At 40.9% G+C, this 18,593-nt stretch overlaps 1 protein-coding gene and 1 long non-coding RNA gene across 2 annotated transcripts in view; both read right to left on the bottom strand.

Annotated features, from left to right (window-relative positions):
- Positions 1-18,167, bottom strand: part of PDGFC (platelet derived growth factor C) — a 119,126-nt gene extending 100,959 nt beyond the window's left edge. The window contains exons 1-2 of the mRNA XM_021393412.1: positions 17,964-18,167; positions 17,465-17,796 (exon numbers count right to left, since the gene is read on the bottom strand). Coding sequence (XP_021249087.1) covers positions 17,465-17,582 — 118 coding nt within the window. The 5' untranslated portion in view covers positions 17,583-17,796; positions 17,964-18,167. The remainder of the gene's footprint in view (positions 1-17,464; positions 17,797-17,963) is intronic.
- Positions 6,207-17,442, bottom strand: LOC110397312. Its single transcript, XR_002437703.1, has 2 exons — positions 15,466-17,442; positions 6,207-13,319 (listed from the first exon to the last, which is right to left on the bottom strand). It is a non-coding gene; the product is annotated as an uncharacterized LOC110397312 (long non-coding RNA).

The raw sequence follows: 18,593 nt of genomic DNA, 5'->3' as shown, positions 1-18,593 counted from the left end.
TTTCCAGTACATTTCCCCTCACATGGGATCACTTTGGCCTACATTTTCATAGAAATCCGATTATTTCAGTGAATAAAACCACATCACATCCTCCAAATCAAGGAAAATATGGGATGGGTTCATAAGCATTTTTTCAGTTAGTGCAACAAACATCTATTTCTTTCCTTCCCTTCCCCAGCACCTATAGCCCCTCCTAAGATAGAAATGGCAGACCAAGGGGAAAGAAGCCCAACTGCTCAGCCTTGAGGTCAGAATCAACCATGGAACATCTCACAGTGAGCACTTTCCTCTCCAGAGGGTTCCCAAAGATGGGGCCTGGCTGCATGCAGCAGCTCTGCCAACAGACTTTCCCAACACTACTGAAGGCAAAGAGCCTATTAGAGAGCCTGTGTTAGGCTGTGCATGACTGTGGACTTCATTCCTCCTCCAGGAATCCATAAACTAAGTGCACTCACAAAAGACAACACACAATTCAGCTGATAGTCTATCTTTAAACGTAGAAGGCAATCTGGAAAAACGTTTCTTGTAAGTCATCCCAAATAAAAACATGCTTACCAAGTAACTTCCTAGTGTAAATTTAAAGCTGAGCTTTCAGTTCTACAGTCTAAACTTAACAGTGCTATATCATCAAGTCCAGAACATCAGAATTAAAAAAACAACAACAAAACAGAAAACAAGTAGCTGCTGCTACCTGGTGCTTATCTTGTCACTTCTCCCTGATGTGGTTAATGGGGATTATCCACTAAGTAGGTGTTATTTATTGTGTGCATAATGATGAGAACTTCAGAGCACACAAGCCATCAGATACGCAGCTTCTCTCTTTAATATACTTACCTAAGAGCAAATATGTTTGTTTTAGTTGCAATGAAAGAACACATACGTAAGGGCAGAATGGCTTCCAAACACTGATTCCAGAAAAGATAGAGAGACACGTTCCAGTGAAATACCTGGAACCCTGAAGGGTCTGTTTCTCTTCATTTAAAAATAATTAAGAAATTCTAGAAAATTTTGTTGGAGGGGTGGAGGGGGGCAGTAAATCACTATTATATACAAGCTAGACAGAAGACATGGCATTATCTGCTAAGCTCTCTGGAAAACTTTCTTACATATATAAGACAGGTAAGAAAGAGGACAAGGGAAAACAGTGGAAGAAAAGCACCTCCTTTGTGAGATATAAATTTCATTGCCTCTACCACAGAACCAGGTTTCCTTTAGAAAGTTGTGTTTTGCCAACAGCACTGAAAAGGGCTCTTCAGACAAATCCAGCCACTAGATCTGTTTCTCCAGCTGATAAGATAAAAGAAAGTCTCTGCTACTGTTACAAAAAGGCTTCATGGAGTAAATTCCAGTCCTGATGGTATACTAGCCAAAGAAAAAAAGTCTATGGGAAGAAAAATGAAGCCAAAATAAACAGATCACTACTTGACACAGCAGCCTAATGCTCAAGTAAAAAACACTAAAGAACATTTGCCTCTCATTTTTACAGTTACCACCTGAATGCCAACAACTCTTAACAACATTAACAATGCTGTACTTGAAGTAGAACATGGAAACAGCTTGCAGCACTGAAATTTATGGCTCTGTACCACTGTGGTTCCCAGCATTCCCAGGTCTGAGCACAGCACAAAGAAATTTCTCTGCATCTTTCTCATGTGCAGAGCTGCCTGTCCTTCAGTGACAGGATTACACAATACATACTTTATATACATTTTTACTCAGATCTACCATACCCACATTCATAAGCCTGTTTACTACATGCACACACTGTACAGGAGAAAAATGTGGAAAATTCAAAGTCTGGAGCAAGTCTCAGATGAGGCCCTTCAGCAGCACATCAAATCTAAAAATCACAAGGGAAAACAAAGAACTAGATTACATTAAACAAAATTATCCAAGAGTGCGTGTAAAGCAACCAAAAGAAGCTCCTTCTTTATCTGGTATATGGTTAGCCTATAGACTTTCTCACAACTAGAAACTGGAGATAGGACAAGTTTACAAAGTTTCAAAAACTTGTTGGGCTATCAAATTTCAGAAGTCTGTTCGCATCTTCAGAAAATTCTGACTACTAAATAGGTGGAAGGCAAGAAAACACATCAGGGAATCATCATTATATCCCTAATAGGTACTGCCAGGCAACACATTGAGCTAACCAGACCTCTTATTTAGCCTGGCATGCCTGCTAATACCTTCTAGATATTTCTCAGGGAGTTGCCTTGGCACACTGACTACGTTACCAGTGCTTTCTTTTAATTGACAGTATTGTAGATCATAGCATTATACTTAACCTTATCTCTTCCTTTTGCCCTCGTTACCATGGATGATATTCAAAATGCTTATATTATTCTGTATCTTTAATTACCTTTCCTTACCTACCTTTAATAAAATTGTTTCATCTCAAATACAAAGCATTTCTTTTTCAGTACAATCAGAACAGTTTTCTTGAAGCTAATTAACCCCCTGCTTTACATCTTTTAAAGTTTCCAGTGTCGAAAGTCAATTTTTCTAATTCTCAACTGAAGTTCTCTCACTAAATAGGAGTCATACATTAGCGACATTTGTAATTGTTCTGCTCATAACCATTTCTGCTACAGGACTCAAGAGCAATTCTCTGATTTGAACTGGATCAAAGCAGCACATGAGTCCTGCAACAGTGACTTCAGTCACCATTTCAATTCTCCTGCCTGAGAGAAGGAAAGAAAACAACAACAGCACAAAAGAACATAAAAACTACTGCAGGAGCACTGTCATGTCACATTCAGTACCAACATATACTGCAGACTACCAAAGCCCTTTCCTCTAATACTATATTTCTTTGTCAGCCTTCTCAAGTAGTGTCAAAATCCAATTTAAAGTAAATTACAGGAAAAGAACAGGATAAATTTCTAGGTCTTGTACTTTCAATTGCCCATGCTTTATTACTGCCTGAATGATGCCACGATATTAAGAAATATAGCTGCAGTGTTACACTGAGAGACGGTCATTACTCGAAGACCCTGGCAATACTTTGCATAAAGGAAGCAATAAAAAGATCGTCTAGTTGATGATCCTGGAAGATTTTTGCAGGTACTTCAGGGAAGATGTTAACACTGTCTAAAGTCTAATGCATAGCTACAGCTTGCAGTTATAAGTCAGTTGTTTTGGGTGGCATTCTGAATGTCAGTTAACACTACATTTAGATTAAGACATTACCATTTTCAAATGAGGTCCTTAAGTAATTTGTGTATGTATGAGAGAGCTGTAGAAAGGAAACAGAAAGATACCAAGCCTGAGAAACCAACAACAGAAATACTTTGTCACTGTAAGAACAGTGAGGTATCACCACCTGAAGCTATTTATTTAGAGGCCTATTATCTAGATGCAAACTCTTTGAATGTAATATTGCTTACTCAGAGGAGAGGGAAAAAAAGGGGAAGAAAGCTAGAAGCAGCTGGTCTGCAAGAAAGCTGCCATTTAGCTGTAGTTGTGCCACATACAGAATACTTTAAGAACAATTCTGGAATGCATTTCCAGAACAGAACTTGAAGGTAGGAGAACTCATCTCTCACTTTTGACTGCCTTTTGTCACTCCTTCAAGACTGAACAGAACTGCAGAAGGAAGGGTCTTAGTAGTATCTCTTCCTACACTGCTGAGAAAGCACCAATTCACAATATCTAGCAGCACTGATAGCCTCACACCAACCATTTAAACTTTTGTTTCTGCAGAAGATTATTCCAGGGGTGCCAGTGTTTACAGACAGAATTTATTCAAGCTCCCCTTCCTTCTCTCGTTGCCCCATCCATCCATCTGATAATTTCTGACAGAAATCTTTTTGGCAGGTGCAAGACTCTGACCTTTCTCACCAAAAATCAACACCATAACCACTGTCTGGATCACACCCTTTTCCTTCCAGATTCAGTTTATTTAAACAAAAAAAAAAAAAAAAAAAAAAGCATGTCTCACATGCACAAAACAAAACAAAGAACACCATCAACAACAAGAAGCAGAGTTCACTAAAACTAAAGCCACTATTTTTTTTTTTTCCCAAGAGCCTTAAAATGGTTCCCCTTAAATTTATTTTTCTTCATTTTCCTTCTCCCAGCATCTTACCACAGGAATGCACTTGTTTTCCACGACTCCCTCTTTAACCAAACCACCCACTGACTTTTACGGTCATTCGCTGCATCACAGCTAGGAGACAGCTTGCAGTCCCAAATGAAGTCAGGCTCAAAATAGCCCTTCTTTCAAGAGATCAGAAATGAAGAAAAATCTGTTCAAAGTTCTTGTTACTTTCAAATAAGAAAGTATACTTTAAAGTATAATACAGGGAGTTAGTCTAAGTGTCTGCCTATTTATCTAGAAACTCTGATGTGCAGCAGCACTCAGTGTTCACTGTGAAAAAAAACAAGTATTGTGACCAAAACTTTTCAAATAAATAGCTTAGCTTTTCATAGAGCTTCCCTGCAGCCCTACAAACTGCAATTACTATCCACAAAGACTGCCTCCCCATGATTTATGAATATAGGCACTCAACTGTAAACATGACTCTTGAAAGGAGGCATAACATTGTATTTCTGCTATTTTATAATTGTTCAGTGTTTTGTTTTATTTTGTTTTTTTTTTTAAGAAATATATATGCTTATAACACAAGCTCTCTGAGCAGGGCTCCTCCTCCCTTGCAAATAATTAACAGTTAAAGGAAGGAAAGAAGTCTTGGTGACAACCTTGTTTCTCCTCAGAACCATTTCAGGAAATACTAAATTACTCTTTCTTAAAGTGCCAGGAGTAACAAAAAGAAAAAACATGGTTACACTGAATCTACTTTGTCACTGAGGTACCCTTGCATAGTTTGTTAAGCTGTCTCTTATTGCCCTAAGTGGCTAAGTAAGCAAGTGCCAAAGAAGATGACGCAGAGACAATTTTCAGCGAGAGAAACATTATTTTTCTGTTGACATTTTTTTTTCCAGTACTTGGATCCTGATTTTTAAAACTTATCATTTGCTCTAAACAATGAAAACTATTGGTATGAAGTTGTCTCTTTAAACCACTCTTAAAAGACAAGCAATTCAAAAGGCCACATCCAACATTTTGATTTCGGTTCACAAAGAGACAACAGTGGAAAAATGGAAATTGCTCATGTTGAGAATCTAACACAGATAAAAAGCCTAGGAATATGCCTCTTTCATCTGTGCTTCTTCAGACTTATAAACACATTACATGGAAGAAAGTTTCAGTATAAACAGTAAGAGTCAAAAGTTTTGGTTTCTCTCTGCTTCCTGGATATGAGCTCTTTGATTAACATCAAGTGAAAGAAAATGGCACAGGATTCTTTTCTTCCTCTGAGAAAAGAAACCTCCACTCAAATTGATCATTATAGGCTAATAACTACAAAGCCCATGACTTGCCAACATAGAGCAGCCTCAGGAGACCATTAGAAGCCTGTGTACCAAAAGTTCAGCAAGACCTACCTGTTTAAAGAACAACAGTCACACAAACCCTATATTGTAAGGAGCAGGGTCTCAAAAAGAGTTCTCACCTTCCCATGCCTTAATAAAACAAGCTAAGCCAGTATTTTGCACTCTACATGAAAACTAGATTGCAGTCTTTGCTGTTTTAAGCTTCGTGTCCTAACGATGAAAAATTTCCTTACTCCCCTTTTCAGTACCTTTACATGATGTAACAATCAGGTGATAGGTCTACCAGACTTGTAAAATAAAAGTTATTCATGCACAATATTACGAAGAATGTTCGACCACATTTGGTAATCATCATTTGGCCTTCTACTAGTAACAAAAGGGACACATAAGAAGACAGGTTCTAATGCAGTGTGGTCCACTGTAATTTTTTTGTCCAATAGATAGCTTTCAACACTGATTTCTTTTTCACATCTCTCTGTCTCAGCTTTCGGTATATACCGCTTCTCTGTGCTATAGTGCATCCAACAATGCTCAGTGATCCGGTGAACTACAGAAGAGACCATTTCTCCCTTAGCATAGACAGAGGAAATTTACACATCTTATCAAACTAATTTTTAACTCCTTATCAACTGCACAGTTTCACATATGTCTATGAATATTTTGTCACTCCAAATGTAAACGGGGTAGAAGCTCTTCTACACAGCTTAGAAGAGGCACTGAAAATACTATAAAAGAAAATAATGCTTAAAATATGAAACTATGATTAGCTTTTATCCTTCAAATACTACTTTCCATAAATAAGCTTCATTTCACTACAACTATTATTAGACTTTTTTTTTTTTTTTTTTTTTTTTTTCAGATAAGAAAGCAATTCACATCCTGTGAATGAATTTTATAGCTAGACAGGAACAACCACCATAGCAAACATGAATACAATTGCTGAGCTTATTTAATTTCATGTTTTATGAATGTAATCAAGAGTCTGAAAAAGAAGTCACCTTGCTAGATGTTTCCTTTTTCCAGGCTCTGATTAATGACAGTGGCTTGATCTTGCAGATTTGTATCATATAATTTTCTCCTAGTAATGAGAACTAATCTATTCCCAAGTTCAGGGCAATTCCTTATACACTGAGGAAACTTTTGGGGTGTGTTAATGAAAAACTCCTCATTATAGATTCATATCTTTGACACCTATTCAAAGTACTGTCATTAGACAAATGTAGGGGAGTGGAGGTAGTCAACACACTATTGGTAAGGAAGTACTTGTAGTTAAGTGAGCAGAAATAAACTTCTAGTGCATAGGATAGAGTGCACTACATCAAACAGCACTGTTATTGCTGCCTTCATAGTAATGATTTGACTAAAGTGGGGTTGGAAGAAAATTAAATGCAATCATAAATATTAATTACTTCACAAAATCTTTCTAAGGTGAATAAGGGAATATTCTAAGGGAATATTCTGAAAGCGAAGATGGAGAGGAGAAAACGTAACAAAATTCAGTTAACTGTGACAAAAATCTAACACCAATGTATTGTTAAATTTGACATTGTATTGCCAACATAAGGCTGTAGACATGCACATAAAAAAAGGTGCTATGACTTTTAAGACCATTCATTTAAAGAGCAACGACAACAGGTGTTGTCTTCTGAGATCCTATAGAGAGGCAGGGGTACAGGATTCAGAAATCAACAGCTACTCTATTCCGTGTTCAGTAGCAACATCTGGGTGCAGATGCAAATTCCAAAATAAGATGGCATGAACCAGATGCAGCACACAGATGAGACACTGTATCTTTGTATCTCTGCGGATCATATTGGCCACATCTAAGCTACATGTTAGGTATGGATCCACATATTTAACAGCCCCTACTGCCTAGTATTAAGTAAAAGTAAGAACAGCTGATGTAGAAGAGCAGGAAAGAATCCTTTCTTCCTTAACCTTGGAAAGTGAGTGTGAAATAGAAACACTGTCATGTTACCTAGCATTACTGGATTTTCACCTACACATACATACAAGTCTACAATTTAGCCCATACACTACTTCATTTATTGTTTTGAGGATCTGTTTAACATAATGTTAATTCACTTCTAATACAGTCTAAATAGCTTTAGATCCAATATTTTCACTGCTTGCCTAAGTCAATCAAAAACAAGAGATGGTTGCTTTTTAAAACTACAAAAAAATATATTATCTTCTGAAATTCAAATGCTGAACATTCCCAAAAGTGAAAAAAGGCTGAATGAGTCAATTTAACCCAAGAATATTGCCTCAATGAAAAGAATAAAAACAAACAAACATTAAGCACCCACATACATAAAAATGTCAGAATAAACCACATACAAGTGCACATAACTATAAATTCAAGTAATTAAAGACCATCCATGAAGCAACTGCTGATAGGAATGAATGCTTTGCTGCTGCCATTTTCCATAAGAAAACTGAACATCTATTCTATTGTGAACTATTTTAAACAGTTTCTAAAGAATCAGAAACAAGATAAGGGATTTTGTGTGTTTGTTTAAAATACCATGCAAGAGAAATAAGCTTTATGCATGGGCATTATTCCAGCCCTGACCCAGTACTTTCAGTGGTAGTGTTTTAGACCAACACTATCTCAAAGAGAAGCTACAGATCCTGAAAAACTATCAGACAGTATTAAACATACCACAACCACAGCATCAGTTTCTTTTCTCTAAAGCAAAGATCTCTGACCAGGTCAAATTTTGGAAATGTAATTATGTAAAAAGCAGTTACACTGCAGAAATATGTCACAGCTCTTTCACTTGGTATCTTTACACAGCACTTTCAAGCTTGATTAGTGGGACAAATTGGTTTTATGATTCTTACTGATAAAACAAGCACATGGTTTAAAAATGTGTTTATAGTTCTACTTCACAGCAATGCAAAACCATCTTTCCAGCTACAAGCAGTAAGATAATTTTGCAAAGCAGACAGATACTTAAGTAAGAGAGCTTTCTTTACTGTTAGACTCCAGAGTGCCAAAGTGTGTCATGCTTGAGGTACTAGGCAAGTAACCACAGTGCTTTCTCTCAAGAAGAAAATGAACTTAAAACCCCTTTGCCAGCCCTGGCTACATTCATTTCAGAACAGCCACTTTCCCATCCCCACACTGCTTCTTGAAGATACTGAAGATCAGTTATAAAGTAGCAATCTCCAGTTAATAAATAAATAAAATTAAATAAAAGCAGCTGTTCCCAGCATCTCATAACAGTCATCATGTGGTCAGCAGATCAAGGGAGGTTATCCTGTCCCTCTACTCTGCACTGGTGAGATCTCACCTGGAGCACTGTGTCCAGATGTGGGTCTCCTACTAAATGAGTTGGGTGCCTTGGTAATAGGGGATGCTGAAAAGGTGGAGATTGCTGGAGGGATGAGAAGGAGACATTTATTCTATTGGATAGATTTTAAAATAAATGTGCAACTCTAGAGAGGTTGGAATGATGAAGGAGTCTGGCAAAGAGATGAATTTGGAAGACATCCAGTGAGGGAGTCAGTGGACTTTCCCATAATTATCAAACATGGGATGGAAACAAACAAGTTTAGAATGGCCATGTGTGATGCTAAAAAGCTACCTTGTTCCTTCTTTTTTCCCCTCCCAAGGGAAATATCTGAAGAGGACAGAAGGAATATGTCCACTTACCATGGAGACTGAAAGGCTATTTTTGTGGATGAGACTTATACTTGAAATAAGAGTTCAATTACTCCTGTAAGTTATTAAAGACTAAGTAGTTAATGCTAATGAAAATAATGACTTTTTTAAAAAAATTTTCTTGCAATCTTGCTGCAACACAAAGAAAAGAGCAGATCCATCAAGAATCCTTAATAATTTTAAAAAGTAGCATTTAGGTAAGGTCGGATACAACAGTTTCATCTCCTTGTCTAGAAATCAGGTTTGTTTTGAAGTCATTGCTTGTTAGCTCTCAGTTACAAGGCTTTACTTCACTTTCAGGTCTACCAGAATAAAGAGCAAGAGAAATATTTACAGGTATGAATCTCCTTGTGTAACATCAGATACCCTATGTAGTAAGACACGTGACATCTCAAAAACATGTTTTTGAAATACAAAGTGCCAATAATATAAACATGAGTCTTTTACAATCTGCATAGCATAATGAAACATTCATCTGATTCATCTTCTAAATGACTATATACATACAGCATTTCCAAGGAAGTTATTTTTACAGCCACATTATTTTGGACTGTACATATACATAGGTATCCTCACCCACATAAAGTTAATTGCAACTAATGCCAAACTTCTGCAAGGTTGTTTTCATTCTGAAATTACTTTCACATTTTAGTCCATGAAGATTTGTGAGAGGTAGCTGAAGTTACATTGGCAATAGCAGAGCTGAGCAGCCGCATCTCATAGTGAAGGAGGCACCCACAGTAGCTGACACCAATGCTTCTTCACCAAACTTGACAAAGTTCTCCCTACATAAGTTTACATTTACACTGAAGTACGTAAATAATTCTAGATAACATATTATCCAAAAAATGCTACTTATCCTCTTTTGCATTCCACTTTCTGAAAGAATAATGAAATGAGTCATAAAGGTCTTGAGTTGATGTGTCAAGGGTATGACATTCAGTGCTTAAATTTGGTCCAACATAAGTTTCTGTAACAGAGTTTTAACTTGGATCAGAGTTGCTGCTGTTCTGTACAAACCTATTTATATGAATGGAGCACATAGCCAAAACAGTTGCTTTGTAATTAGTTCAGGCATGTTTAAATCCAGAAGGGAAACTGTTTTATTTTATTTTCCCCTGGAACACTACAAAGTTCCACTACAGCTTTACAGTGTAACCACACGTATCAAGAAAGAGCCTTCATTCACCTAGAGAAAGGATCAAATTATACTACTGAATTCTTCTTCTATTTCTCTGCTCCACTCTGAATGCACTGAAATGTTTGAAAATACTGTTCCTGAGAATCTGTCATCTATACTGTCAAAGACATTTTGGCAGAAAAAGAAAGTCTTGTTGAGGGCAAGATTCAGTCAAGATGACTGTAAAACTTAATCCACACCTTCAAATTTGGACTGAATATCCATCACTTAAACATCTTGTAAATGTCCCAATTTGTTTACATGGCCCTGTAGATTTTATGACTTTTCCATAAAGAAGTTATTGCATCCATTCCTTTTATTTTGTTTGAGAGCATTTGAATAAGCCCCAGAACCACAAGCAAGTGAAACAGGCTCTCTGCAGATGGAAGTGGCCTCATATAATTTACCACTACCGGTAAAAGAGTCAGAACAACACTTTCAGTTTGGAAATACCTTCACACACAGCAGAAGACTTTCCTGTGCCATGTGTCTTTTTAAAATGTTTAACTATTGTATAAAATGAGGGCTGGTTTCCTGTCCATCAGAGGAGGAACACAAAGCCGCTTGGACTCATGTTTCCCATGGCATTCAACGAACATGAAGGCACTCAGGTACACACAGTGAGGAACACCAAGATAAGGAGAACAACAACAACAACAACAACAACAAAAAGTAGTAGTAATAAATAAATCATCCAAACTTCTCCGCTGTTCTACCTGCTATCATGCACTGGTTCATCCAACAAAGTTCCACAAATCGCTGTTTAATAAAAGACTGGACAACTGAGTTTTCTGGAAAAGACCTTAGCCAAAGATTCAAATCAGCAATATTATCCATTATTTCACAAAGTAGAAGCTCTTCCAGTAAAGTCATTTCCCCCACTTAATGTGCTTTAAACAAATGATGCTAAAAAGCAGCAGAGAGATTAAAAGGACTAGACTGACATGGGCGGTATGGCAGGAGTGTCTACAAGTACTTTTTTTTTTTTACTCTTCAAATATAACATTCCTTGCTGTTTTACACTTAGACTTCTCTTCAACAGAAACCTAGAGATCTGCTGATAAGTGCCAAACCAAATAATTGTTTAAAGATGTAGAATAGCAAAAACTACAAAAGTGGCACCACTCATGTACCTTTCACTGCCTGGGCCTAGTCTGAGGCAAGTGCTGAAAGCCCTCCCTCACTTTCCCTCAGCAGATCCAAAGTACTGTAGGCAAGTTACAATGACAGCTACCCAACTAAGGGTACTGCTCACCTTGAAAATGGAGCACTACAGGAACTCAAACCAAGAGAGCTGTATGTCCAACCAGAAAGCCTGCACTGTGCACCCCAGGGAGCACAGCCTGATGCCCAGCTCCTATTTAGCCCACACTCAGCCTTACTTGGCCATGCATTGTGCCATGTGTGAAGTATTAATGATGCTTCAAGTGGAGATATGTCTGGAAACTAACACAATTCATAATCACCTTTAACAAACTTGAGAACTTATTTCAGTCTTTCGGGCTTTGGGGGAGAAACTGAACACAGAGATGTTCCTTTGACTTAAAAGAATCTCCTTAAAACATCTGTGTTTATAATGGTCTCTCGAATGAATGAACTGTGAAGGGACAGGTAAGGCCAATGAATAATTTATGAGGATTAATTCACAAAAGTGTGCTGCCACTAACAATAAATAAACAAACAAAAAAACAAGATAAGTTTTTACTGGTTGCTACTCTCTTCCATCTCTCCCATTCTCACCAGTATAAAAGGATGCAACTACGGTGAATAACACTTGAACATTTTCTTATTTCATGAGCAAATGCTTTTCCTGCTTGTAATAGACTGTGGCACATAAGAGGAAAATTCATATTCTTTTTTCCCAGCTTCAAACACCTGCATATGAAAGTGTTCAGCCTGGAAAAGAGAAGGCTCTGTGAAGACCTGAGAGTGGCCTTTCAGTACGTGAAGGAGGGCTATATGAAGGAAGAGGACAGACTCTTCAGCAGGCTTTGTTGCTGTGACAAAACAAGGGGTTTCGAACTAAAAGACAGGAGATTTAGATTAGATATAAAGAAAAGTGTTTTTTTAGGGTAGTGAAGCAGTGGAACAGGTTGCCCAGAGAGGTGGTGACTACTCTATATCTGGAGACAGGATCAGAATGGATGGGGATCTGAGCAACTTGATCTGGCTGTGGGTGTCCCTATTCATTGCAGGGGGATTAGACTAGATGGCATTTAAAGTCCCTTGCAGCTCTAAAGATTCTATGATTCTATGACTAGAGAACAAGTGGCAATATGCCAAAAGATTATAGCATCATTAATGTTGGAAAAGCCCACTAAGATTATCTAGTCCAACTGACAACCCATCACCATTAAAACTAGTACTTAATTGCCACATCTATCCTCTTGAAAACCTCCTGAGATGGTGACTCCACTACTTCCCTGGGCTGCCTGCTCCAATGCCTTACCACTCTCTCTGAGAAAAAATAATCTCCTTGCATTGCATTTTATTGCAGTGTTGAAGAACTTCTCTAATTTGTCACAATCACAAGTCAAAAGAGGATGTGGTGTACTTCTTCACTTTCCAGGAAAAGAGCTTTAAAGTATTTCAAAACAAGTGTTGGATTAAATAGAAATATATTAATCTTAGGACAAATTGCATCATTATCACGTTTCCTTTTAGATGACACGTTCATATTTTCTTCTTCCTTTTCTTCTCAAAACAAACAAAATTTCTGCCACCCAGCAGTAGTCAGACTGTATTGGCAGTTGTTAATTCAGCTAGACTCAGCAGAAGCAGCATTGATTCCTATTGCTTTGAAGTATGCTCTTTTGTCAGAGATAATCTTGCAGTCAAATTACGGCACTTAATAAAAGCACTGACTTTCCCACCTTCAAGAATTGGATGAGCTGCATCATTCAGACATCAGCATACTCTTTCAGGTGTTGCAAGCCCAAGTTAAATGATCTTCACCAGAAACTTCATGTCATGATCTTGTCCCTATCCATGGATTAGCTGCAAGCTCCTTTAAAGATGCACAAACAGGGAAATCCTCTAGATGATTATGATGGGACAAGTAAGGCCAGGCACTACCTAAGGAGAAGACAGAAGCCATTTCTGTCCTTTTGACACTTTGTTGAATTCCACCTGCACCCACCAAGTCTTCCCAAGAACGGTCCAAGATAAGCAAGTCTTGAACTCCAGCTCAAGTCATTTTTCTTTTTGTTTAAGTGACATAACCCTCCCCTTTTCAAAAGATTTAAGAAATACATTACAAAGTGATCCATTATCAGACCTTTAATATTAAGAGTTTCTATTGAAAAGCAGAAAAAAGAAATCACTTAAAGGAAATTAAAAGCTATCAAAAGATTGGCACATTATCTGTGCTGCAGGAATGACAGAAGTCTAATGAAGACTAAGGTTTTCTAGAATTTACTTCAGCAACTTTATTCATCACTACTCATTGATCCTTCCTTCTCCATTCAGCATTTGTGAGGCCACATCTGCAGTACTGTGTCCAATTCTGGCATCTCAGTACAAGAAAGACTGGGGCAAACTGAAGAGCATCCAGTGGAAGGCCACCAAGATGATAGATGGCCCAGAGCACCCCTCCTGTGAGGAGAGGCTGAGAGAGCTGAGGCTGCTCAGCCCAGAGAAGAGGAGGCTCAGGGGGATCTCATCTATGAGTACAAATACCCACAGGGAGGATGCAAAGACAACAGAAACAGGCTCTTTTCAGCACAAACTAGAAAAGGTTATGTTTAAACATCAGGAAGCACTTCTGTGCACAGGCTGCCCGGAGAGGCTGTGGAGTCCTCTCCTTGGAGATCCCCCAAAGCTGCCTGGACACGGGCCTGGGCAGCTGCTCTGGGTGGCCCTGCTGCAGCCAGGGCTGGGCCTGATGGACCTGGTGGGCCCTGCCAGCCTCAGCCATCCTGAGATTCTCACTTGAAACTGAATGCAGGAAAATTAGTATTTCTAAGTAGCCAGTACTGGTGAACTACGACCTGACCTCAGCTCCTCAGCCTTCTGAAGTCATTCATTACTGCTTTCTAAATGTACATACCACATTAGCTATATAGTTTGCTGCTTATGACACCTGATTTTACACAATTTTATGTAAAGACATCCTCATATTTCTCATAGAAATTGTAACATCTGACTTCTGTAGCTTAATAAAATTACCATAAACACTCTTCATATCTTCCTTAAGACAGACAAGGAAGAGTAATTTAGTTTCTCTTACCACCTCATGCTGCAATTAAATCTAACCTAAACTAACAGTATAACATAAGCAAATACACTCAGGCCACTAGAGTTAAGTCATTCTCATAAAACACTCCACCAAAATTTCCCTCAGACATTGCTGAATCTACAGAAATGACCTGAACGTATTATTACAGAAAAATAGTATAGAAAAGTAGGATGAGAAGTACACAGAACAATAATAGAAAGAAGAAATAAGTAAACTGTCCAAGCAATCGAATTCAGTATGCAAGAGATTGAGTTTTGTTCCCCCAAAGGAAACTGAGATGCCTTTCTTTTGACTCCTTGTTACAGTACGGAAAAAAAACAGTAATAAATACATCAGACAGTCATAAGAGAACTGACAAAGCCATCTACATCTGAAAATCCATTCAGGCATAATCTGTTTTTCAAAAGAACAAAGTATTGTTGAAATGAAATCCATATAGATAAATGGGAGCTATCATGACACACACCACTTACTACTACTTCCATCTCCAGAAAATGGTTGTATAAACTTCTTTGAGCCTTCAGATGAGTATTTACTCAGTTGAGGTGCAAATAAAAACACTGAAGATATGATTTAAAAAAAAAAAAATCACAAACTCCTTTAATGTTAAGCGGAGTTTACAAATAACCTTTTTCTTAAGGAAAATCTGACCATCACAGAGGTCCAACAAAAAGAATGAGGTAGTTGTAAGTAGTTTCAAATGGAGCTGTACCAGCCTCACAAGGCCCATCACACTAAACTCCTAGGAGGTAACAGCCAAAGGTTGTGTTCTAGTAATACCTAATTTACAAATACAAAGAAATACTTACCCTAGGAAATTCCCACCTGAAATGTCATGCTACAGAAACAAGAGTACTTAAGTACTCTTTCATTTCACAAATAAACCCAAATAAGTTCAACTGCAATTCTGAAGTTAATGCTCATTTAGCTACTAAAAAAAATCCCTCCACTTATTAAAAGGAAAGTCCTTAAGCAAGTGCTTACCTTCTGTAACACAAGTACTCCCACTGATTTAATAATTGGTCATAGACATCTTCAGTATCACCTTGATCCACCAGCTACAGCATCCACATGCAGAGTCAAGTAACACTGCAATCCACTCTACATCAGAACTTCCTGGCCATGCAGCAGTTTTACAAGTAGAGGACAGAATTTTTATTTGTAGACGGTGTGAGTGAAAAAGCTCCCTCTCTGCTGATCAAAGATTATTTGACACACGAATAGCAATATCTCATTCTCCAACTCCAGGCAGCTTTAACCTGCCTCTAGCTAATAACTATACAATCTTTAGATTGCAGTACAGTGTAAAAAACCACTCTAATTAAACCAAGGAAGAACTGGTTTGACCAGTGTTGCTGATCCCCCAAATAATTAAAATCAGGGAAGAAAATTCAGGAGTTGGTACTTAGTTGCACTTAAACTCATACTCATTTTTGAGAAAAGTTTTGTAATTGAACAACTAGAGAGCAGATTTCAAGTAAACAAGAAGAAAAACCTGGATTGTTTTAAGTATAAACTGCCAGAGAATACAGTTCCACAGCATTCAAATCTCCAGATTCACGTTTATTGTAAGAGGCACTGACTGTACTTCACAGCACGCCAAATTGCACTGCAAACCAGTTGAAGCCTGACCCAAGGCAGCTGCACTTTGGCTGCAGGTGAAGAGAATCCAGCTTATGCAGTCATGTATACTTATGCGCACTTACACAAGTTCTGTTTGCAAGCTTGCACTATCCACCTCTCACACCTCCCTGTTGGATCCCTGCCATTGTGCTGTGCATTACCAAGCACTCCTACGGAAGACTGACCCCACTGCAAGTTTTAGGGCTAACAAAGTTGAAGCAGAACAATGGCATCTGGGCATCCTGCTGCAGTCACACAGATTGAGCAGACCACTGCATAGAAGTACCAGATTTTAGTATATTACTGCCAAGCTCCCTTTCTCACAAAGCAATGCCCTAAATTTCCCAGATGTCAGGTAAGCCGGGAAGGGGCAGAGGGAGCAATTTCTCCTCTCACACCGAGCAGATAATTTCCCATAGTGGGCACAAAGTCTGATTGGTTTCCTGTCAGAGCAGCAGGTCCCGGGGTCTTTTGATCACTTTCCTCCGGCCCTCCACAACTGCTCTGATTAGAGATTGATCCCCGTGCCATGTTTTGATCAGCGGCGCTGGCAGCCTGCAGGTGCCATACATCATCACATTAGCAGGCCACAGCAGTGTGCATCTCTCCTGCTGCGCTTGCCAGCACATTATGGATCCTGCCCACGCACAGAACACTTGCTGAGCTCCCCATCTTTGCTTTCTTACTAGAGAGATGACGTAGAATGCTTTTACCAGGGGAGTCCCAAGTTCAAAGCTGCCAGAATTACATTAGTCTTAAACCTGCATTTTTGCCATATTTCATTACAGCGTGCAGGAGTTTGAGAGCTCCCAGCTTCTTCTTTTGTGCTGCCCTGTACACAGGCATAGAGCTCATTCCAGCTGACATGCAAAGGACTTTTTTCCTTTTTTCCCTCCTTACGTTAAGCACCACGGTTTCTGTAAGCGCATGCTAATGGCCCGAACTTCAGATATTCTGCACCAAGCGTGGTTTCACACAGTTCATAACGCTTCAGCTTGCAAAATACTCTTTAAAACGACTTCGCAGCAGCACATCAAGAGGAAAGACGCTTAGAAATCTGAATAATGTAAATCATATGGAGTTCAGAGGCTAAGCAAATTACACACCCCGGAGCCGCCCGCGCTGAATGAAAGGAGCCTTTCTCCAGCCCCACGCAGCCCCGGCCCAGGGGGACTCCCCTCTGAGAGTTCTCCAAACACTTCAGGTACACATGAAAGTTGGAAGTAATTCCAGCTTCCTCCGAGAGATCAGCCCTCTTCCAGTCCGCCCCGCGCACCCCTCACTCGCGCACGGCCCCGGCTCCCCCCGGCCCCTCGGCGGCCCCTCCGCGCGGGGGGCTCTGCGCCCGCCCCGCCGTTACCGTTCTGCTCCTTGGCGCCGGGGAAGGCGAACTTGCTGCTGAGGTCGGACTCCGCGGCGGCCCCGTGCCTCCGGCCGGCCAGGGCGGGTGTCAGCAGGAGCAGCCCGAGGAGGAGCATTGGGCTGGCGGGGCGAGGGGCTGCGGAGGAGCAGGCGCTGGCGGAGCGGCACCGAGGCCCGGGCGTCTCTCAGCGCCGCCAGGGGAGCAGGCAGCACTGAGCCTGCTCTGGCAGCGGAGAATTGCAGGGTAGTTTCCACATAATCCCATCCAAAACTTTTTCCTAGAGCCCTTGTCTGCGTCTCCAGGTTTTGTTTTTCTTGGGCTTTTTTTTTCTTTAAAAAAGAAAAGAAAAAAAAAGGATCAAAGCGGGATCTGGACCCAGACCAGCTTCCCGAGGACTAAACAATCCGGGCCGTGCCGGGCGAGGGCCGGGGCTGCTGCTGCAGGCGCGGGGCCGCCGGGGGAGGGCGGGCGGCCGGTGCCGCGGCACAGCGCGCACCTGTCAGCTAGCCGGCCGCCCGCAGCGGGGCGGGCTGGGGAGGCTGCTCTCCGCACCGCTCCGCACCAACGCCTTCCGCGGCTCTCGGAGCGCCCCGCCGCCGGGAGGAGCCCGGGCAGCGGCGGCAGGGCAAGTAGCCGGCAGAGGCGAGCGGCGCGGCCCCGGGAGGCTCCGCCGGGCGCCCGTCCTGCCGCCGGAGCCGCGCAGCCCGCTCGCCCCCTCCGCGACTCTCTTTCCCAAAGCGCCTTTCCCAAGAGCCCTCTCCCTAAACTCCTCCCTTCTGTCTCCCCCCGCTTTAAACTCGCCCGTGTCCTCCTCGCTTCCCACCTTCGCCCGCCCCCGGCCCGTAGCCGGGGCAGCCCGTCACGGCGCAGGGGGAGGACGAGTCCCCGGCCGGCAGCGGGACTGCGGCGCCCCGCGGCGGCCCCCGCCGCTGCCCCGCTCGGCTGCCGGCACAACAGGTGCCGCGGCGGGGCTCGTGCCGGCGCTGAGCACGGGGAGCGGGGAGGCCTCGGGCCCAGCGCCGTGTCCGCCCGCTCCTGAGCTCGGTCCTTGGGGTGAGGCGCTGTGCTGACTTGCCGGCTCTGCTTCAAGGGGTGGTTGGTTCGCGTCTGGGTTGGTGCTAAAAGA

This window comes from Numida meleagris, chromosome 4 (assembly GCF_002078875.1).
Source record: "Numida meleagris isolate 19003 breed g44 Domestic line chromosome 4, NumMel1.0, whole genome shotgun sequence".
Taxonomy (NCBI): Eukaryota; Metazoa; Chordata; class Aves; order Galliformes; family Numididae; genus Numida; species Numida meleagris.
Note: the sequence above shows the minus strand (reverse complement) of the source record. Positions and strands in the feature narration are given on the sequence as shown.